The following is a 23,442-nucleotide window of genomic DNA, read 5'->3' on the forward strand; positions in this document are numbered from 1 at the left end:
TAATTTCCTTTCTTTACTTCAGCACAAATATGCACTCAGAGCGTCAAAAGTACATACTTAACCTGGAAGAATTAATTATTTGGAAGATCACTGGCCAAATCATGAATTTTAGTCATGAGCTGTGAGACTGAAAGAGTTTGAAGTCTGTCACACACATTTTTTTTAACAAAGATCATTGTCATGAGAAGTGTTGAACCAATATAGTTACTCTATCACATTTTCAAGTGCAGTGAGCACTGTGTACCTCAAGCAACACAGGTAAATTGATGGGGTGTGAAGTTTGTTTCACACAAATATCTTTGCCTAATTGCTCAATATACAACATTACTCTGGCATCAACACAAACTCCAGCACAAATCAACAATCCAACACACAATTCTCAGCTGCAGGTTAAGCAGATCAGTCTTACTTGGCACAGAGTGAGACTATTTAATGGCCAGCTTAAGGAGCAACTTAACAAATATGAAAAAAATCAAACAAAATAAAATAAAAACAAAACAAACAGACAACCCAAACCAGTACCTTTTTCAATTGTTTTGTTTTTAGTAAAAATCTGTCTCTCCATTCAGTCTTCAGTGGGGGCTTCAATTAGTTTACATTCTGGAGTATGAGGCAGCCACACCACTAAAATAAAGTCTTAGTTGAGAAACATGATCAGCCATGTTTTACACTGTGTTTCCTCTGCTTCCCCGTGTGAAGGATAAAAGCTGCAGTATCATAAACACTGATCAAATACTGAAATTCAAGTTTTCTGAAAAAATGACAACTTTTGGAATAAGCTACTTAAAATGAAACTGTACAACTAGCTGTAAAAAACCCGTGACTATCAAACCCACTAGCACAAGGTTTCAGCACTTCTAAAACACGAAGAGAACTTCATTTATTTTTCCATTAGTCTCTTGTGTCTCTATTCAAAATTACCTGATGGTTGAGAACCTGTGAGTCTCATGAAACTTTCTGAAGATACAGAAACTTCATAAAACATGGTTTTGTAAAGAAAACAATTACAAAACAAATGCATTTAAAGGGAGAATAGTAATGTTAGTTTTATCTTTTAAATTCCAATAAAACTTATCATAGGAGAAGCTGAGCAACACAAGGACTAACATTCAAAGACTTTAAAATAAAACTAAGTACACATAACACTAAATTTTGGGTTTTAGACAAATATTGTGAAGTCATGTTTAAGCTTTCTTATACCTTTTCAAAGGCACCTTAGATATAATTCTGCTCTTACATTTATGTATTAAGTGTAAGAGAACTAGTATATAACTAGTTACCACATCATCTCACTGTTCTCTAAACAATTTTCTCAGAAAAGCAAGTAATTTTTCAGCTTCTAAGTAAACTATAAAATATAAGCAAATTCAATGTAAAGCATTTAGAAAGGAAAACAACACACCACATATACCAGGTACTGCATGTGGGAAAAACCTTGAAAACAAATAGCTGTGAAAAAGTTTTATTACTGCAATACTGACTGTCAATAGTACAATATCAATACAAGTGGAAGATGTAAATAGGTAATTTGGATTAAGCAAAGTTACTTGTCATTAGTTATTAAGTATTGCTCCAAGTGAATTTGTTCTAAGGCATTAACATCTTTTCCAACACTGTGACTTCCTTTCCTGAAAATGCTGGAAACACATCCCTGCTATTAGACAGGAATTTAGTGTGGGTCCTCTAAACAAAAATTCAATTACTTCATTGAGCTTCATTACTCAGACAACTTTCCCTTTTTAAAAATTCAAAACAAACAGGTGCTTCACACTAAGTCTACTTCTAAAATTACTTTCTTTTTATTCCCAGGGATACATCAAGAGCTAAGGGAGAATTCATGCAGTATAGATCAGTCAGGCATTGACAGCACATCACACTTTGACAAGCTGCTTGGCTCTGTTTAAAGTCTAAGTTAGGCCTTGGCCCATCAAGGCCATGCCTATTGAATTATTGACAGCCTCTCACTGTGGTGCAAAGGGAAAGAGTGCTACAGCCTCAGTTCAATAAAGATGAAATGGAAACCCTCTCTGAAGCTTACTTTAGTGCGTTAAAGGAGTTTTAATGGTCTTGTTTAAAATTCAGTAAGAGAATACATTAGACTGATTATATTTTCACCAGCTAAACAAAAAGTTTGGGATGTTGCAGAGATTATAAATGAAAGGAAAACTACACAAAGTACGAATCTGCTCTACACCAAGAAACTAAGGTTTTAAAATCATTTCAAGTAACTCCACTTTACAAACTTAACAATTTTTCACCATTCTGTACCAGTATACCATGTGGCAGTCAAGGGTTAACAATAACGTAGAGGTTCATCATCCTAAAATACAGTCTGGCTTTCATAAATTACATAAATTACCTTCTCAAGGTTCATAGTTACCTTCTGATGATGTCATTAAATCGACAAGCTAATGCAATGGCCAGTCCATGTTTACACTCTATGAGCCACATTAGTTCTACACCTATTAACCTTTCTGGCTATCAAAAGTGCAGTAGAGGGGTGTCAGTAAGTCACTGGCTACCCAGTGCCTGGTTTGTTTGTTTGTTCTTCCCACAGAACTCGTCTACAGAGTGCATTGCCATTCTTCCACAACTAGCTGATTAATATGAACAATTCTGATCTCCTTACATAGTCTCTTTTCTTCTTCAAATTTATACCTGCCAAGCTTTACTTGTATTTTAATAGCTGATGTCAGACAAGCAACAAGCAGAAAGTTCCATCTCGGGACTATAATTTTAAATACAATGAGACTCACATCAACTGTCGCATAGACATGCAGAAAATTATTCCACATGGACTTCTAAAGTGCATCCTAAAAGCTTCAAAGAATGAGTACATTTTTAAAAGAATTTAAATTGATGATTGGGAGGGGGGAGGGGGTTAAACAATTTGTCTAATGTGACCCTATACTCATTTCTCCAACATCACTTCCAATATGCTGCCTCCTGTCAAATCAACAAAGAGAGCCTAACAGCACATCTAAATTTGTGTTCATTTGCCTTCTGCAGGATTATCTTTGCCATGTCAAGCATTATAAGTAAATCAAAGATGCTTCTCAGGGGCTGTAAGAGTAGGGCTAATCTCCAGACAAATATTTAGAAGGCAGCTTAGCCTGTTCTGGCTTTAATCGTTTCCAACTGATTTGACTTATTCTAATTACAGCCTTTATGTTATAAAAGCCATTTTTATGTTGCTGAGGAGCAGTTTCACTGCAAATACATGAAATTTTGCTGAGTTTCTGTTCCCATGTTGATTATGGAAATGGTACTCTACAGCTTTCTTCTAATTAGAAAAACACACTGCACAGAGCATCAACAATTTTTAACATTAATAACAGAGTGACAGTGTCCTTTTGTGAGTCTTTAAATAATTTCCCAAAATATGACACCACAAAGCCACCATATCCCACTTGGGTATCATACTAGGAGCAATTTTCACATTTTTGCATATTGTGTTTATTCAAACATAGAACAGCATCTTTGAAGAAGCTGTTTAGTAATTTAACCTAACAGAGTAAGATAATTAAAATTCTGGGTAGTTTTATGGTGAGGTGCTTTCCATGTCCATGAACTTGGATACGCTCACGCACAGAGCAAATTAAACACACCCTTTGACAAATCAGACAGCCAACTGTTTGCTACTTTTAGTATTTACTTATCATGCTATATCATTGAGAGAAAACCATTTTGCTTTGCATCAACTCACAGGCTTTTCTTGCTGTTTAGTGGAAATCTAGCTGTTACCCCAATGCTGTGGACAACAGAAAGCAAGGCAGAAGAGGCACAGAACATGTCACAGATGTCCTTCCAATTTCAATACATTACTAAATAATCCTTCCCTTTAACAGACACCTTTTCATTTACTGTCAAAGCTGACCCCAGAAAAAGTAGTTATGATGAAATATAAATAAGGTATGTGAAAATACATGTTATTTCTGCTATGACCCTATGTAACAGCCAACTCTAAACGTTGCTACCTTCCTATTGTTGTGCAGAAAAAAATCTACCTTAATATCTTGATGAGAAATACAAAGACATTAAAGGACTTAAAGCTGGTGTGGTTTATTATGGGAGTCAAAGCAGAAGAAAAAGGCAAATAATAAGATTCTATACTGGATATATTATGCTTACAATAAGATGTACATGTCACTTTCAATACGGTGACTGGTCAAACTAAGCCACTATAACATATCATTTATTTTGCATGTAACAGGATACTAGCCAGAACAGACTTGCATAAGATATTTACAGCATGACCCCTGATGTCTCTATGAATAAAGAGGTAGCACTAGCACATTTTTGCCTACTTCTGTGATAATGTCTCCAAGCTCATTTCTCTGAAAAGTCTAGACTTGTTGACACAATCCTGTTAGGCATTACCAAAAAACCCTTGTATGTGCCCGTTTGCTAAAACGGAGGGCATAAATTCCTAGGGCAACAATTTTAATTCTTTTTAACTACTTGGTCTGTAAAAGTTTGTTTCCTTTTTCTTTCTGTAAAAATGAAAACTGTACTATTAATTTCCATTACATTAGTATTAAATTACTTGCTTTCTGTGCAAGTTCCTTATTCTTTTTGTCCATAACTATACTTTGAGTATAAAACTGGTGAAGAATCTGGAAAGAAAGCAAAACTATATGATACTCCTCAAAAAAACAACTTTCTAGCCTCCTATGCTGTTTAACACACAGACACCCCAAGACGAACATGTGTTCTGTGCATTTAGTAACCCTTGCTGGTTTTGAGTTCGGCAATGTTAGAAGTGAGCCTGAAGAAAATAATGCAGCCAAGCAGCCAGGAGCAGAGAGCTCTTCTTGTTATGTTTCTGAAGTGGATGCTGGTTTTAGATTTTCTAGAACAATAAGTCAGCTGATGGTGCAAATATTTTTAATACAAGTTACAGTATATATTGTCACAGTAATGGAGTAAGTGATCTTGAGCTTATAATTGAGATACACTCCCTCCTGAGGTTTATAATCTCCTGTGGGTGTTTCCCACAATCTCCTGAGATTACCTCTCTTCTAGACTGATTGTCAGCCAGGCAGCGTATCAGGAATACTTTAGATGGACTATTTTGGTTTGGTTTTGAGATCATACTTGCTCTCAGAGGCCAGGAGCCTCTTCCTAATGCACTGTGTAGATCCAATACAAGTTTGTTTGTTTTTTTTTTTTCCTCTGAACTGCACATCCTCACTGTATTGTCCATTTGCAGCACGTATAAAATACATCACATTGTTTGCCATGCAGGTCTAGTGAAAAAATATTCAGGAATAGAACATTAAAACCATGACTGACTATTCAAGATACTTCTATTTAGCCCATCAAAAAGCAAAAACTCTGTCTTGCAGCTCAATGTCCTAATTAAACCCCTGAATTCTTGCCATCTTTAGGAAGCCTTCAAAGAACAAGTCTGAAGAATCATCTTTGCCCACAACTTCCACACTGCCAAATCTCTGCAATTTTCCACAACCTAAATAGTAACCAGGAAAGTTCCTCAGGAAATCAACAAAACTGATGTTAGAGGGAGCAAACCAAAAATGCTTATATTTTGCTGAACTATATAAAGAAGCATATGTAATATTAGAATCACTGAAACCAAGTAACTTTTTCAAGGTATTAAAGACAGTAAGCATTTTCACATGTGAGTACCTCCCACTTTAATATCCCATTTTCTAGAGTTTTTAAACTATACCCTAAAATTAAATAAGAAAAATATCCTTGACACTTTCCAGAAGTTTCTCATAAAAATTAATACCATTTTAGAGTAAATCAGTCACCAGAATAACTTCTGCCTTAGACTGTCAATGTTGCTTGCTTATATAGGGTTTTAGTTTGGCATTTATGTATATCAACTTCAGTAAAACAAACCACAGATAATTCCAGGAACAAGAAGAACTGAATACTGTACCAAATTCTGCATCCCAGCTTATTTAAATTATGTAAACGTTTAGTGCTATTGAAAAAAAAAACAAAACCAACCCCAAAACCTCAGACATTTTAACAAAGCTACAATTGATTGCCCTATAAATAACTCATATGCTACCAGCTGGGTTAGAAAGCTTCAAGGTTGAGACTACATTTCCGTAGCATCAGCCACAGCCCTAAGACATCACATTTGCCATTTAAGTGAGAAAGGACTTGAAATGTCCCAGGACACATGAAGTTCCAAATGCAGTTCTAAGCAGTCCTGATTTGGATATATATGCTAGAACAGGATGGATGTTGAAATATTTCATATGATCACAGGAAACATGAAAGCATTTCCAAAACTACCCAATTACTTACACACTGTTGTCTTCTTTCCTTTCTCTAGTAATGCCACAGTTCAGTGATAACCTAGCAGAAGGAACTCTTTCCAAAAGGTGGTGCCAGTCTTGCAGCTTTTAATGGCCCACAGTGACATCTGCAGTGCCTTCTCACATGTACTGACCCAAACCTGTGCATGAACATGGGTGAACAGGGGCAGGAATTTGACTTGGGTTAAATTAACCCAGAGCAAACTGATTAGCATCACCCAGATGAGTCTCATGATTTGGTTCAGTGAATAGCTGCACAGGTACAAGGAAGGGCAGGACTTCTTATTCATTTGGAGTGTTACCTTACTTCCCTTGGGAGGTGGGTGAGGTATGGAGCCATATTTTTCCATTCCAATAGAATCAGCCTGCTACACAAGAGAGGAATGGCAGGTACAAAAGAAGATTCTATCAGCCTTTTGCTGATTGTCCTCCTTAGGCTACAGAGAGAAAAGGTGCTAGACATGCTTTAGTTTCCTGTAATTTTCGATACAGGTTCAAACAAGTGCTATTTCTCTGGAAGCCGATTATAAAAATACTGCAATATCAGTCCAAATACCAGCCTTAGTTACTCAGAGTCCTAGCATTTATGGAGTCATTGCAGCCTGCTCCCCCTCCCCACCCCTAAAATTGTGGCAAAATTAACATTTCACATCTGACTTTGGGGAAGTACACTCTGGGCCTCAGTAACAGAACTGTTCATTGCACAGTTATTTTTAAAAGCCTTTTATCAGAAATGAGACTCTAAAAATACCTGAAAACCAAGTCGAATCAGGTACACTAAAGCCTGACCATTAAAGGAAACAGAAGCACAAGTAACACTAAAGGTCACTGTTTGATGTTCCATGTCTGTACTACTCACGATACTTCAGGAGAACACAATTAGATTTCACTTCTAGAAATCAACCTGGATTTTCTCCCGTGAATATTATCAAAGCAGGCTTCCTCCAACCCCTTACTAATTTTCACATTTTCATTGTAAAAATCACAGGCTAAGCAAACAGGACATACAACGGTATTCAAGCAGTCACTGTGAAGCAAGTAACTGCACTTGGAAGGAACCAAAACATAAACGTGCTAGGAGATGATTCACTAAAAGGAACTGCAGACCAATACTGTACTTCTCAGGAACCTGTGTAAGTCTGCAACCATAAACAGAGCTGTGCTTCATCTGTGATTGACTGTGCTTCCAGACACACTGAAGGGAAGGTGCATTCTGAAGAACATTGCAGTCCTTGTTCTTTCTGCTTGATGCACCTGGACTTTCCTGTCAGAGACAGTGGGAGAGGAGAAGGAGTGCAGAGAGTTTTTATCCTGACATAGACTCACAACCCATCCAGAGCATTTACTTGGCACTGGAAATCACTTCTAGCCCCAACCCAAGCATGGGATACCACAGCACACCCCAGGAGAAATGCTGTAATACATTAAACTAGGTAGGGCATGAGAGACTTTGAGGATGAAAGAACAGAATCCTGCAATGTCCAATTTTACAATTAATCTCTGGGTAAAGAACAGCAAGCTGTTAATATAATGAAGGCTGAACCCATTCAGATTTCAACCATGTCACATGATTCTTTTCACCTTAACTAAAGTCACTAACAGTCCTGTTCCTTCAGGGCAGTGATTTTGTACACTTACACTACCGATACAGACTGTACACTTCTGGGCTGCAATCACCAATTAAAAACAGTTGTCACATGACTAAAAATTATTTTTGCCTGCATAACTGTGGAAATTTACAATTCCAGTTATTTCAGCAACACTCCAGAAAAATCACAGAAAAAAAGAAAGCAAAAACTGTTATTCAGTGCCCTTAAAGAAATGAATTGGAAGTATTGCACCCTATAACCTAGGCATGCTTATTACTTAAATAAACAAAACAGACCTTAAAGTCCTGGATATTAAGCAGTCCTACAGGTCTGGAAGACAGATGCCCTGTCAGGCAGTAGTTCAAAGCAATGTGTCTTGTGTGGAGACTACATAAATTTTCTACGGTTCTGCATCTAGTACCTTCAAAAAGCACGAAAACCAATCTGAAAATAGTTCTGAAAGACTTTTTTGCTTATGGTTTTATATTATCAGAAGCTCAGCAGTTTCTGTATAACAGAATTTATGTCTTTTTTAATGTTTAGTATTAGCCACCTACAGAACAAAAAATACAGAACAGAAAACAGTATCTCAATCTGCCTTCCATTTCTAAAAAAAGAAGACAAATTATGGGTATTATGACTTGCCTTCCTTATGCAAATTTATGGGATACATTTTTGCAGCCACATTAAAAAAGAGAAACGCAATATATAATTGAAGACAAAATGTGAGGACTGTGCAGGATGAAGAGTTCTTGATCAAAACATTTCCTGAAAAACAGGTTCCATAACAGAATTCAGTTACATCTTGGATTACCTAATGATCCAACCACTCTTAAGAACATAAATTGAAATATATTCACTAAAGTGTTCCGGAAATAATCTTTATCATCAGCAAAATGGACCTCAAGAAAAGAAAGGAGATAAGTTGAAATGAGAAACAGAGATTGTTAGGCAAACTGTGAAATAGCTTGAGATGCCTCCTCCTTTGTTCCTTGCATCTCAGGCAACCTTTACCTTGTTAACTGCCACCTTTGTATTTTTGCACTCGAACTAGCTATTTTATCGTGGGCAGTAACCTTAGTGACAGGCCCTGTAACACAAACAGACACTTAGCACGTAGCCCAGTGGCAGACTCTGTAAAGCCAAGAAATTGTGTTTAAAACATGACATTCATGCACTGCGTTTGATGCAAGCATGAATCTTAAAAGGACATTTATTCACTGACCTCTAAAAAGAAACTCAAGTCAGCTTGCTGTCGGGCACTTCTCAGGTTGTATGTCATTACAGAGGTCTTTCAGATCTACCCCTTCAATTTCTTTGTCCAAAAAGTAGTAAAGTCAAAAGCAAGATTCTGTGCCATACCAATAAAATAATAAATGCCAAGTAATCCTTGACATGTTTTACAGGTGGGACAAATTTAAAAGTACTTAGAAATTTTCATTCAGGCTCTTCATATTAGTCTTAATTGCAACTAATACTTGGAAAAGTTAGCTCTTCATTATCACCCTTTCATTGGTGCTGCTCTCACTTCAAAAATAATACATCCTGTCACCACGATTGCAAATCAAGTAATGTTTAGAACAAGTACCTGTTGATGCACGCAGAAAATTCTCTGTACTTTTAACCGAGGATACACTTATGTGCTGATAAAAGCTGCGACCTGTTAGTTTCATTATTTTGCTTTCATCCTTGGGTATTCTGCTTTACGGGTTTTATTCTCTAATTTTACAAACTTTCATTGTGATGTTTTAAAAGGAATAGCAAATAACATTAAAATAGCGCTAGAAGCTGAACACTGTTATTAGATAAAAGTGGCTCTAATGCATTAGGAGGTGTTGAGTTAATAGGAAAACTGCTTTGATTCACTAGCCTCTGTCTAACACGCCAGCACAGCAGAAGTAAAAAGGCAGCGGGCAACTCCCCTCTAATCACCTCCTGTTAGCTGCAACTATAGGCAAATTGCTAGTGAGGATTAAGTGGGGAGACTATCACAGGATCAGTGGCAAGCAGAAAAAAGACTCAATTTGTGAGCAATCATGACTCTCTAATCACTTCTCTAAGAGCTTTAGGAATTACTAACAGTAATCTTTAGAAGTGTGGACACATCAAAGTACCGACCTACAGACAGATAGATAGATAATAAAACAAATTAAGGCTGAAAAAAATAATTTGCGGTCACCAATCCTGTACATTCTTCAGATTACTGAGATGACGATACATGCCTGTCAACACTGGGACTGTGAACTGAGATAAATTAAGACTTGCATGGTTTGGAGGCAGTATTACGACCAAATCTGTCAGTTCCAATGTGAAAAAATTATCTGTACGATTGCAATAGTGTTCCATTCTACTCATCACATATTTTCAAGCAGTTGTTACACATTTATTCATTGACAATTATTTTATTCCCAGTTACTTTTACTTTAAATTAAAAAAAAAAAAAAAAGAAAACAACTTATTTAATTTGAGACAGTTTTATTGGTACTGTCTGAATTTTTTTTTCTGCATCTTAAACCTGCACTAGATTATAACATTAAATAAAGACTATAGGCACTAGCTTCATAACACCTGACAGATCTGTAATTGTTGGGGACTAAAAATCAACATGCCTAACAAATTATACCATTTTAGAGATTACAAAGTTTTATTCTGCCTTTGCAGTCTGAGCCTGAGGTTAGCTCAATTGCCTGATTAAAAGTTACATTTCCTTCTATCGTTTTACATAACCTGAGTTCTTAGCATCAAAAAAACAAAATTAATATTTAGCCATAGTGAAAAAACAAACAAACAACCAAGAATAGCATAAGACAGTTCCCAAAGTTACTATAAGAGTAGCTCTTTGTCAATACAAGGCATACAGGCACATCAGGCTATTGCTCACCGAGAGCAGATGAAGACAGAGCATATGCAAATGTCAGAATAAGACTGGCCTCACAAATGCATTCATTGTTTTAAGGTTTAAGTCTGTTTCAGCAGTACTGAGGATCACTTTTATTATAAAATCAAAAGTAAAACATACCCTTAAAAATAATCTGTATTATCATCAATAGTTTTCTAAGAATCAAAAGCTAGGATCATTTCAGTGGGTTTGTTGCACTGTATGTCACAGTGTTCATGCCTATCTAAACTTGGTTATCACTAACAGTAATAGAGGGAAAAGAAATTAAAAAAAAAAATTAGGGCTCAGGAATCAATCAACAGTTCCTTCTGCTGATGCACTGATAATCTCACGAGCAATAAAAATAAATAAACTAAACATGAAAGCACTGCTCCCAGGTTTTCTATGCATCTCAAACTTGAACTGGAAACAGTACCTTTATAACAGCATTTAAACTACCTTCCAGGAATGAAACAGGTCCTTGAGCAATAAGGTAAGAATTCCTATTAAAGAGCAACTGGAAATGAAGAATGACAATGTGTGTTCCATGTAGAAAGACTATACGTGGAATATTATTAAAACAGTACCAGGATGCTCTGAATACTGAGATTATGGTAATACTAGTTTCTTTAGAGTATATATATTTTAAAGGCTGACAGGAAAAAGAGTACCTTAAGTTAACAAAATATTTCAGATGCATGTTTGAAGACAGATATATGACATATATATCTTTCTTAAATAAATTGAGGATACACGTTTCGGATTTGGACTCACTGATCATTGTGATCATTCCGACTTGCAATATTCTATGATATAAAGTGCAGAATGCCTGTAGGTGTACCATCTATGTTGGTATTAGGGAGGAAATATTTTGTCTTTCTTGTATCCATGCTTTTAAATCACAAGACAAAATATGAATTAACAAATTCAGCGCAAAAATTAAAAGCAGTTGCAATGTTAAAATAGCTTTGATCTACATCTTATTTCCTTATGACTCCAGAAGTATTGCATAGGTTTTAAAAAAAATAAAATTACATCTCCCCATCCTATCTTCAGTAAAAACACATGAACAGTGCATTCTTGATGCATTATCTCGTCTGCTCCTTTCACAAAAAAGCCCCTACTAACTGCATGTACACCTTCATAAATACATTTATAAATATATTTGACATTTAACTTTTTATTTTAAGTTCATATTTTCTATCATTTGCTTCAAGACATAAATTCTTGGTATTTCACTGTATTATACTGTGAATTAGCAGGAGAAAATTTCATAGTCTTGCTGTATTCATTTTGAATAATAAAATATATTGTGCCGTAATATAACATAACTCCATAAAACTAATAACATGTAGACATCTGAAATCGAAATGGAATTCCTACATCACATATTCCCTTTATATAGACTGGACACATGACCTGGTCAGCGAATCAAAAGAGAGAAGCCCACAGTATCACATGCACGTGAAACGTTATCAGCACCCATTCTATCCCATTTGTGCTAAACTATCCTCAGCTAGTGTGAGACTCCCCCACCAAACATATCTATGATCTGTAAATTACATTGTATCATTATTATTCCACGAAAATAATAAAACTCAACAATGATATATTTGTGATTGCAAAAATAAACCTAATTTCATTACAATGAGTCTTGTAAAAGCCTTGTTTCAAAAAAAAAAAAAAAAATAAAAAGGCATAACAAGCATCACCAACAAAAATTGCAGCTTGTCCAATTACCTACCATTAACTCCCATTTTGTATCAATTTGCACCCTCTCTATGCAATCAACGTCTCTAAAGGGCCAATTTTAATGAGTTCAAGTAATGAGAAGCAATGTTTATCTGTCCATGCAGTGCAGTACTCTCTAGAACAGGCAGACACTGCAACACATTTCTTGCCTTCTAGGTCAGCATTAACACTAGTTGTAGCAGTTGTAGCTGAAAGTAACTGTGCTGTAATCAAGCATCACAGGGATGGTTTTGCTTTCCCTCTCTCTCTCTCTTTTTTTTTTTTTCCCTGTTGCTGCTTCCTTGCAGAATCCCCTATTTTAATATACAAACTCACCCCACTGTGAAGTAAGCCCTTGCAGGGTTGGATAGCCAAGAGAATGTTAGTGGCTAGTGGTTAGCTCCATGGGAAGAAAGGGAAAAAAACACAAAACAACAACAAAGGCAAAAAAAAAAGGAAAGAAAGGAAAAAAAAAATAAAAAGAAAAAAGGGAGGGGGGGAAGAAAAAGAAAAGCTTTTTTTAAAAAAGGCAAAGCGACAGGGGTATGCGTAAGAGAAGGGAAAAAGGATGAAAAATTAATAATCCAACAGGCAGGTTCTCTCAGTGTTATTAATCATGCTGCTTCTCACAAGCTAGAGAGGAGCCGGGATTTGCACATGGGAGGGGAGGGGAAAGTACACTATTGGCCAACTAGCTCATTCCTATACATCTCAGCCAATCCTCCTTTTTTTTTTTTTTTTTCCCCTTTCCTTTTTTTCTTTCCTCCCCCTCCTCTCGCCCTTAAGGTACAAATATATCTGAGAAGCAGTTACAAAACCCTGGAAGATGAAAAATCCTGCTCCCAGGCTAGGCAACGCTTGGTCCAGTTAATGCACTATAAACTTTATTTGAGCTGACTTCTCATTTGATCCCCTTGTGACAGGGTCAGTGAACGGCAAGCAATTCCATCCCAAATCATGCCATAATCGAATTGCTGCCTATTTCCCGAACCTATAATGAAAAAGGCAACCGAAATAATGCAGGTAATGTTGGCAGCCTCCCCTTGCTGTCGTACATTATTACTGCCGATTGCTTGCCTCCATTTCCCCTGTACTCTAACAATGAATATATTTCACAGCTCACTTGCTTTACTGTGTGGGTGGTATGGCATAGACACCTACATGATATGAAAGAAAATCTAAAACAATAGGGTTTTGTTTCTGTGCACGGCACCTAACAGGCTGCTGGTAGGAAAGGCAATTTTGTCAAACTGCTACAGGAACAAACAGACTAGTGAGGCTTAAACAAGACTTGGGGTAAAAACATCACTAACTTCTTTATATCTAATTAACCCCAGCTTCCTGTGATGATCTGCAGAGCAATTCAAGCATTTATTGACAGTCCTCAAATAAGTTACACTAAAGTAATCCTTTAGAAACAGCTGTATATGTTGGGGTTTCCTAAACAAAACATTTCAGACACAGGAGGTATTTCTTTGCTAATATACACATTCTGAAAGACACACATATTAACAGCCTGAAACATACCCTGAGAACTGCCTCCAACAGAAACAGGACACTCTCTACCAATTCTCTGAATTATAAATATTGAAGCAAAATTTGTGATTCCAGCTCTAACTCCTGTAACAACAGTGGGACATGTACCAGGGAAAGAACTGCAGGATTTAGCCAGGCTCTCCTCTCCACTAGCAAACCAGAGATCTGCTTTTTAAAAACACCAAATAAGACTGTATAAAGCAGGCAATAATAATGAGGTAACTCCATTTTCAAATGACATAAATTAACCACAATTGTGAAGAATATTCCCTTTGATCCACCGCTGGATGGCACAAATACGACTGTTTATATAACCCTTTACTTTGAATCTCACTTTAGAAGAGTTTGAAGCACGAAGCACGTCACGCAAAGACTTAGGAAACCAACAAAACATTTATTTAATAAGGACAAGGCAATATTTCTCTGCGGCTCCCTTTATAAATGCACACAAAGAAAAACAACATGCATGACAGTTTATAGCAGCATCCCATGCAAAAACCCAATGCTGACAGCCTCCAACTCTGCAGAAGCCTGGATTCAGACCTTAAACTTCTAACCAGTCCAACACCCCCCATAAGGGCAAACCTTAATCCCAGTCCAAATGTGAAATTCAGACCATCTTTTGTTCTGAGCTATAAAGACATTTCAGGGCAAATACATGAACTAATTTTATCAACATTCAGCATCACATATGTGGATCAAATCACTCATCACCTCATGTACCAGCATAAAGAAGCAAGAAACCATTTAAGACATCACAGCTGGAACACAATGAGAATTCTGACATAATCTTTGAAACTAGATAGTACATTTCTATGACATTAGCACCTTTGATAACATTTACAAGGCTGAACACTTTACCACATGGAAGTGACTTTCAAAACACATATTTTATCTGAATTATACTTGTTAATGAAAGATGTTTTCATTAATTGACCACTACCCTCATTTCATTATCTCAGACAAGAGAAACAGGGACTGTAAGAAAGCATTGTAATTTTAAAGTAATGCAATCCCTCATCTGACTAGAATAGAATATCTCACTATTTGAATGACACTAATTTTTCACTTACTGCTCAGACAGAACTGATTCAAGACAGCATTCCATTAAAAAGAAAAAAAAAAAAAAGATGCATGGGTTCAAAAGTGCATGCCAACATATGGACATAGAGTAATTCTTTAAAAACTCAGCACTGGAGGCTATGAAGAGGAGATCTTATACAGAAAAAAAAAGATCAATATAAAGAAAAAATTGTTCTAGATATAATTGAAGTAATACATTTTTACACGACTTCTGCCATACATCCAATTACTGCTATTTATCAAACAGAAGACAACACTGAACCTGGCAGCATAAAAAACAAATTTTACTAAGTCAGGAAAAGAAGAAAAAAAATCATCAGAAAGAGAAGGAGAAAAGATACAAATAATAAATAATTCAATATTCCTGAGGAAAGCTCTTGCAGAAAAGGCCTGACTGATTCAAACATCAGACGTGAGGCTGACAAGAGATATATCGATTTAGACAATTCTATCATTATTATTCCAGCCTGAGTCCTTCAGAAAAGCTGTTCTTTTTGCCCCTGTTTTTATTGCTGTAACTACCAACCTTTTCTCTTATACATTCCTCTCTTTGAACTTGTATTCATTATGGCTTTAATCTCAGCCTAGCTGTAAAATGATAAATAGAAATCCTAGTCTCATTTATTTGAAGTGTAAGTTCAGGTTTTTTAAGATACAATGCTGGGAAATATTTGCTTTATATACACGTGACTTTAATGGTTCCTTAAAATAGGTCAAGTGCTTCTTGAAGTTTCTAATTATAAGAACAGCCCTTCGACTTCAGGATTAAAAACATGCAAGAAGACAACACTGTTTACCTCCAATTTACCTTTGCTAAATGAAAAGCTTTATGAAACTCACCACTTAGTGCTTCCAAGGTTACTTTATACGTGTGGATAAACTGTAGCAGATTAACCTAATTTTTTAGTTTGTTTTCCCTACCTAAATAGGACTATATCACTGTAGATGTCCTAAAAAAATCACAAAGCAAACAAAAAAAACCAAACCCACCATTGAAAAAAACCACCCTTGTAGGTCAATGCAAATCACTACAATGAGGCAGTATAATTAGTAGGAAGAAAGCATTCCTCCATTAGGCATCTGCAAGCAGAACTATTTCTTCACTGTTCGATGTGTTAATTACAAGCAGATAGGATATGCCACAGAAAATTAACAGTCTTGCAAAGACATCAGAGGTAAACACACAAAACAGGAGCTGCTTAAGGGTCAGGAGAGCAAGTCAGTTTTGAAGAAAGATAAAAGAACTGTCATGTATATGATTGCTTATGAAAGAGAAGAGGGCAATCCTGCCTTGTTATCATCAGTTAATTAGGCACTACAGTCAGGCATGCATACACTGCAACATTTGCCATGGTAATCAAATGTATTATTCAAATGTGAAACAAAACAAAAGCAACTGCAACTCTGACAGGGAAGAATACAATCTGCCCACACAAAGGTGCTGAATTAACTTCATATAAGAGTTAAAAGGAAGCTCAGGAATACGTTATATTAACTTTCTCAAACAACCTTTTAGTTCAGACTACAGTTCCACTCCCAAAGAAAATACTCTTTTACAAATTTGATTCACATGCAAGGTGATGACCTTTGCAAGTACAGACAAGGGTAATGAAAAGCAATTGATAGTGCAGGCCTCTTATGTTTTTAATATAAATATGTCAGTGAGACCAACAAATTCACTCTTGACAAGGCATGCTATCTCATGAGTCAAAACCAAAAAAAAGCGATACCCATTTTCCCTGTCCTGAGCTATAACTGCAAGCAAAAATAAAACTGCTCTGCAAATGATGTGATGACACTACGTGATAACTACCCTTTCTGTCTCACCAAGGCTTACACCATGTTACAATCACTCTGTTTTCAGCTTACACAAAATGGATGCTTCTGGTTAACTTTAACTTGACTGGACAGAAGACACCCAGTACTAAATTCAGTAACAAAATTAGCATATTAGCCAGGAAATTACAGCAGATTGCCATGGTTTCCCATTTCTTATTATAAAACAACATAACTTTCAGAGTATCTCTTTCCTTTTTACACAAGTAAAGATTGGCAAGAAAAATCACAGTGGACTTCTTCAAATTTAGCCAAGCTGGATGTCCCTAAAGTGGTGAAATACACGCTCCCTCTTATGACTAATGAAAGGAAGAGCAGGGCATATCTCCTCATTCAAGCTTCTGGAAAGACTGGGAGAGACAACTGGTAATTAGTTGACATTATTCATTGTCTCAACCAGTAAGACTGTGAAGGACCTGAAGAACAGCAGATGCAGTTGGATGTAAGCAGCCTAATATCCCTTCTCCTCATGTATAGGAGGCTCTGAATTACCATCATGTGTTGCTTTTTCAAGGCTCCCGGTTCTTTCAAAACAAATGTCATCTGAAATTGTGACAATTTCCCAGTACTAATCCCCTGTCTCCTCACTTTCTTGAAGCAAGGAAGCAAATTCTCCAGGACGGGGACTCTTCCAACCAGAACAATCACCACTGATAAAGTCTGATAAAGCTCAACTAAAAAGCAGACAGTAGCCTGTCTTCTGTTGGATGGAGCATTCCCTGTAGCTCAAGACCTTCTGCAAGACTAGAATATAATTTATACTTTGTCACGCCCATGTTGCAGAATCTCCTCTGAACTTTTCTGAAATTCATATTCTTTCTTGACAGCTATGGCTTTCTCGTATTTTGCCAAAAAACATTCAAAATGCAAGAAAGAAAAACTTTGCTGAAGGTGCAGCTACTGACTAACTTCAACGATTAAATTATTCTACAAATACCAGTAAAAAGAAGTAATCATATAAAAAATATGTAGCAGAGTATTATGTATTATGCTATTCTTTTGAAGACAGCTGCCTTCAAAAGATATCAATCCGCACGGAAATCAATGCAAACAAAAAGTATCTAACAAATCTGTACTGCTTTTTTTAATGTCTCTCTTTTTGCAATCTCTCTTTCCTGCACAATATTCTCAGTGTTTGTCCACCTGAACTAAACACTATGGGACAAAAACACAGGATACAGAAGTCTCTCTTCTGACCAAATGAGTCCAACATGGATCAATATGAAACGTTAGTGCACCTGCAATCTCAGTCTTCAGTGTCCAGGCACACAGTAATCTGTGAGAAAGAAGTAATATCTGTTTCTTTGGCACGGAGATTTTCTTTCAGTCAGTCTGTCACTTCCCATTTCAGTTAACAAAATGTTGAATGCAGCTCATCCTTGGAAAATATTACAGCTTTATAGAGTACAAAGTGGGAGGAATTGTTTCAGAGTGAAGATTTAATAGAAACACAGATCTTCAAGTAATTAAAAAACATCAGAAGACAGAGAGACAAATATGAAAATATAACACTATATTTAAACCTTATTTTTCAATAACCCTTTCAGAAATACTTAAAATTTATTTTATAATAAAAACCATAATAATAAATAACATGTAAATGAAATAAAACAAACAAAAAATCAACTTGAGGCAATTCAACTCTCTGGCTTTGCAAACATGCCTTGTTTTTCCTCCTAATCAATGTAAATGGTTAGAGTGATCACAGATTGAAGACCTGACTACTAAATTAGTTAAACATTCATCTTGGTAATGCAAACAGGTATGTTTTCATAATCTAGAGACGTGAGTGTCTTGTGGTCAATACATGGAACATCTGGATTAATGCGTGGTGGGGGTACATACCAAAGAGCAATCTGCAAAATTTAGTCCATTTATTCCTCTTTACATTTTACTGTGTTTACAACTGTCAGACTTATTTAGGTGGCATTTAAAGTGAGAATGAAACAATCCTTTGTCAAGGATTAATAAAAATACTCATCCTATGAAATCACATACAACTATTTACTATGTAAAAGAGAGAAATGGCTATATAGAGAAAAATCAGCAGCACTCATGTCACACTAAAACTGTTTAAATATGTGAAATTAACCAAAAATGTTTTTCATTTTTACTATGCTACCTGAACAAAAAAATTTAAAAAGAGAAAACAAAACACCCCTTCACTTTTCATCCCATAAGGCACCTACATTTTTTATATCACCCAAACTTTTTCCAATTTCCAATATGGAAACCCTTTACGCTACACATAATGAAACAGCGAGGACATGTAATTCTCATCATTTAAATACAAACATCCCTCTTTGATTACAATTTAGTTCTTTCAGAGCTTTCAGCGTTACTTGACTTAGCAGGTTCTGAGACGGGACTGGCATGTAGCACGTGGTGTTCCCCCATCGAGTTACAGAAGCTCTACTCTGCACTCAGGTACTCCAAATAGAAACAGGATTCCCCCATTGGAGTCTGGATGCAGGACTTTGCACTGAATAACTTTATTTTGACAGGCATTTTCCTCTGGTTATCTGTGATTGCTTATGTCATCAAATAAAACCATAGTGTGTCTTTTCATGGAATATTATGTGAAATTAATTGAAAGACAAATATGAAATATCAATTTTAACTATGTTACTTCTCCACAAAAGTAATGTTTACACTTCTAAATTTCAATCAAGAGGTGATAAGTTTCTTTTTTCCTCATAATTAAGAGTTTAGTATACTTTTATTTTCCTTAGGTATTTAAAATAGATAACATTTTTTAAAAATAATCAGCTATTCACTTTATGATCAGAGGGTTTTTTAAAAAACTGAACATGAAATCTTAAGAGCACTATACGAAAATAATTCCAAATTACTCTTGTCTTAGAGAGATTTCCATTTGAAACACTTTTTAGTGTTAATGGAACTGGCTGTAAGTCTTCCTATCCCCACACAAGAGAGAGAGTGTGTCTGAAGCATAAACCAATGTCAACAAATAAACTTGGGCTTCCATATCTGCACAGTTCACAAATTTCAATTAAATGTCTCCAGAAGATCTTGAAAGTATAAACCCAGATTTTTTTTTCAGATTACATAACACTTTAAAAGTTTTAATAGCATGTATCTTCTGTCAAATTCCCAAAGCTGTAACATTTCTTATTAATGTTCAACATAAAAAATGACTTCCAAGAGTCAGGGACAGCAGAGCACCACAGCATTATTATAAGAAACGCAATTTAATATCTTAGCCTCTTAATTTCAAGATAGTGAAGTTTTATAATTTTTTTTCCACACTTCAATATGTTTGATTATTAGGCAAATACCATATCAAAGCAGTGAGACTAAAGAGAAATTTTACGCTCTTGAACTTCCGTAAGGAATGCCCACCAGCAAGAAAGTGAACACACTACAATCTGGAATTCCTAAGACTCATCTCAGTCCCAAAGAGAGCAGGTAGATGATGCTTAGAAGATGCTGGGAAGACTAAGTGCATTATAAGAAGCTTTTATTTCACAAGACTATTATTCCCCGATTATAATAGTGTCACATGATATTTTTTTCTACATCAGCAAGAAATAACAATACCTTGGGATTTAACAATCTCTCTGAATGTGTAAAATAAATTAAACATATAGTACTCTGTATTATCTTTCAATGGGATTGTGCTCCGAATGGGTGTGGATATTAGTATAGTATTAGCTTTTCCTCTTTTGCATTTAGAACATTTCTCTCCTGCTGATAGAATACAAAAAAAAAAAAAGTATCCTCAATCCACTAAAATAAATACTTCTGTTATATTCTGTTCCTTCAAGAATGAATAAAGCAACCATGCAGGTTTATAATATCAATTCACAGGGCTCTTTCTGCTTCAGTGAACTGTTACTGAAAGGTTCAGAACAAAGCTACAGGCAGATCGGACAAAGCTGCTGTAACAGGATTTACATTATACTCAAACTGATAAGACCACATCAGAGGACTGCTCAGTCTTCAGTACCTTTGATTAGAATAGCACAAGGACTGTGAGTATTTTGGCTCTGAGCATCTGATCACAGCATCTGTATTACACCTACTGGCTTAAATGTTGATCTAATCTTACATCAGCAGGAGAATTTTTGTTTCCTCTTTTTCTTTTCCTCCCTGTCAAGCAGAGTGGGATGGCAACAAAATGGGAACCCAGGGCAGGTACAGTAATGTTGAGCTATTATACACACAGGGTGATGAACAGAAACAAAGTATTACATACTTACGCTTTTTGAGATCTAAAGTAATTAAAATATTCTATATTCAAAATCCAAATTATGAGTTGATACTTTTTGGTGGAAGGAGGGAGACACAACAAAGATCATATCCCAAGGGAAGGCAAGCATAGTGCTCAGTAAATAAATAACTAAATCCTGCCAGGTGAAGCCACTGCCATGGATTTCTTACAGGCAAGGAGTTTCTTTGTGCAGACTTAGCTACAGTCACGTTTCTGACTAGATTTCTGCTTAAAGTAATGGCTACATTTCTATTGTTCCTTTCCTTTTCACTTAAAAACATTTATCTTTGCAATCCACACTGATTATGCCAGACTACCCCAAATATCTTTTTTTTTTCTTTCATTTTTGCTGCTGAACATTCAATAAACATTCAAATATAAACCATTTTTGCATGACAATAAACTCCAGGCTTTAGTTAAATAAAATATAAAAGCAAACAAGACAGCATTTATAGAACGTAATGGCATCATTCCTGTGATCAGTGATTACCTGCTACAAGGCTAATCCTTCAAAGTTCCTTGCCCAATGCAGTAGCTAATACAGGATTTTTGCATCACCAACACTAGCAGACACTGAGTACCCCATTTGGCATCCGATAACTGCATTATCCATGATACAGCCTTTTTGACTTAAACCATGCTAATACTTGAGCAACAGTTCAAAAAGAAGTCTAGCAATTAAAATGCATATTGCTTTTTATGTCATAAGCACAATGGCTGAACTCACCAGGGAGGCAGGATAGAAACTGCTCTGCGCCAAGTCTCTGAATTGATTCCTGCTGCTACGAGTGCTGTTTGCCTGAGCATTTTGCACTGCACTGTAGTGATCAGTCACAACTTTGGGGCTCTTATTACCTCAAGCAAACCTTGGCTTTTTGAAGCACATTTTCTTCCCTGAATGAAACAGAACCTGAAACAGAACTGACTTCTGATATGCAAAATTCCTGACTAAGCAAGACAAAAAGCATAAAAAGAAACATCTTTACCGAAGTTAGTAGGAATAAAGTGTCTGTAACAACTTTACTAATTAGAACTAAAAAAAAAGCCAACAACAAAAAAACCTAAACAACAAACCCAAACCAAACCTCCAAGTAGACTACATTTTAGTAATTTGCACTTCGCTACTAAAATAATACCCTATCACCCAAAATTAACACAGCAACATAGTGGAATATTTACAAGAACTTATAGCTACTTATTAAAAGAGTGCATTGCTCACCTACAGCCTGTTAACAAATATCTTTCTGTCATAAGAAAAAGTACATTATTCCAAACATGACACCCGTAAGTGATGTCAGTCTGTATCAAATGATTTGATTCCTAGTAGTTAGTTACAAAGAAAAGAGGTTTGGTCTCAAGTAAGTAGGGAAGCTGCTCCTCCCGCCTCTGATAAAGGTTTTCATGGCTGTATTCATGAAAGCTGCACACGTGCTCTAAGCAACCTCCACTTAAGCTGTAAACTTTGCTTTGGCTGTATGTTCTTTGGCAGCACCTGGTGGAATTTGGATAAAACTACAGTAATAATGTAAAAGAAAAGTTACTACAACTCTAGTATTTTTTTTTTAAATAAATACTTCCCGTGAAGTTACTTCCTAAGCTGTTCATAAAGTATGAGCTTCGAGTTCACACGAAAGCAGATAATTTCTTGCATTTTACTAAACATCATTAAGTATTTTTGTAACATCAAATACCATACTACAACAACTACAATATGTAGATTTAGTTTTAAGATGAGTAGCCAGCTTGTTTTTCACTATTCTAGTGCAAAAAAAAGAACTTTAAATAAAATTAAAAATGCCATCTATTTAATGAAACCCGGAAGGAAGATTATTTACAATAAATTATCCATCACTCACTGCAACAGATCAAGTAAATTGATATCTCTACACCGACAATATCACAGACGTTTTTAAAGTCATTTTAGAGAAAGTATCTGACCACATTTTGTACATGGCTCTGTCAATGATTGGTCAAACCTTTTCAACTTAGTCATTAGCAAGGAACAATTGTTCAAATTAAACAGAGAACTAGTATTAATTAGTTATTACCTACTTGTGGTGCAGAGCTTCTAAAACTATAATGTCCTATCAAAAAGTATTCACATGGGAGGGGGCAGGGAACTTCTCCTCAAAGTAATACTACAGGAAGTATTTAGCATAATATGAGCTGGTGGCTGTCAAATTAGTCTTGTTTGAAATACTGTAATTACCAGAAGGGAGCCTAACAGTTAGCCACTTTTATCCCAATCATGCTGAGGAG

At 35.9% G+C, this 23,442-nt stretch overlaps 1 protein-coding gene across 37 annotated transcripts in view; it reads right to left on the reverse strand.

Annotated features, from left to right (window-relative positions):
* The window catches only part of RBFOX1 (RNA binding fox-1 homolog 1), a 1,074,031-nt gene that overhangs the window by 166,937 nt on the left and 883,652 nt on the right, over positions 1–23,442 (reverse strand). The window contains exon 1 of one of the 37 annotated variants that reach the window (XM_051631842.1): positions 12,831–12,884. The exons of 35 other annotated variants lie outside the window; for them this stretch is intronic. Coding sequence is in view for 1 of the 2 variants with exons in the window: in XM_051631838.1 (XP_051487798.1) it covers positions 12,508–12,510 (3 nt within the window). In the remaining variant the exon portion in view is untranslated. Of the gene's footprint in view, positions 1–12,507; positions 12,532–12,830; positions 12,885–23,442 lie in introns of those variants that run through there. One more of the 37 variants, XM_051631838.1, reaches the window with a different exon arrangement.

The sequence above is a fragment of the Apus apus genome, chromosome 14, assembly GCF_020740795.1.
Source record: "Apus apus isolate bApuApu2 chromosome 14, bApuApu2.pri.cur, whole genome shotgun sequence".
In the NCBI taxonomy this organism is placed as follows: Eukaryota; Metazoa; Chordata; class Aves; order Apodiformes; family Apodidae; genus Apus; species Apus apus.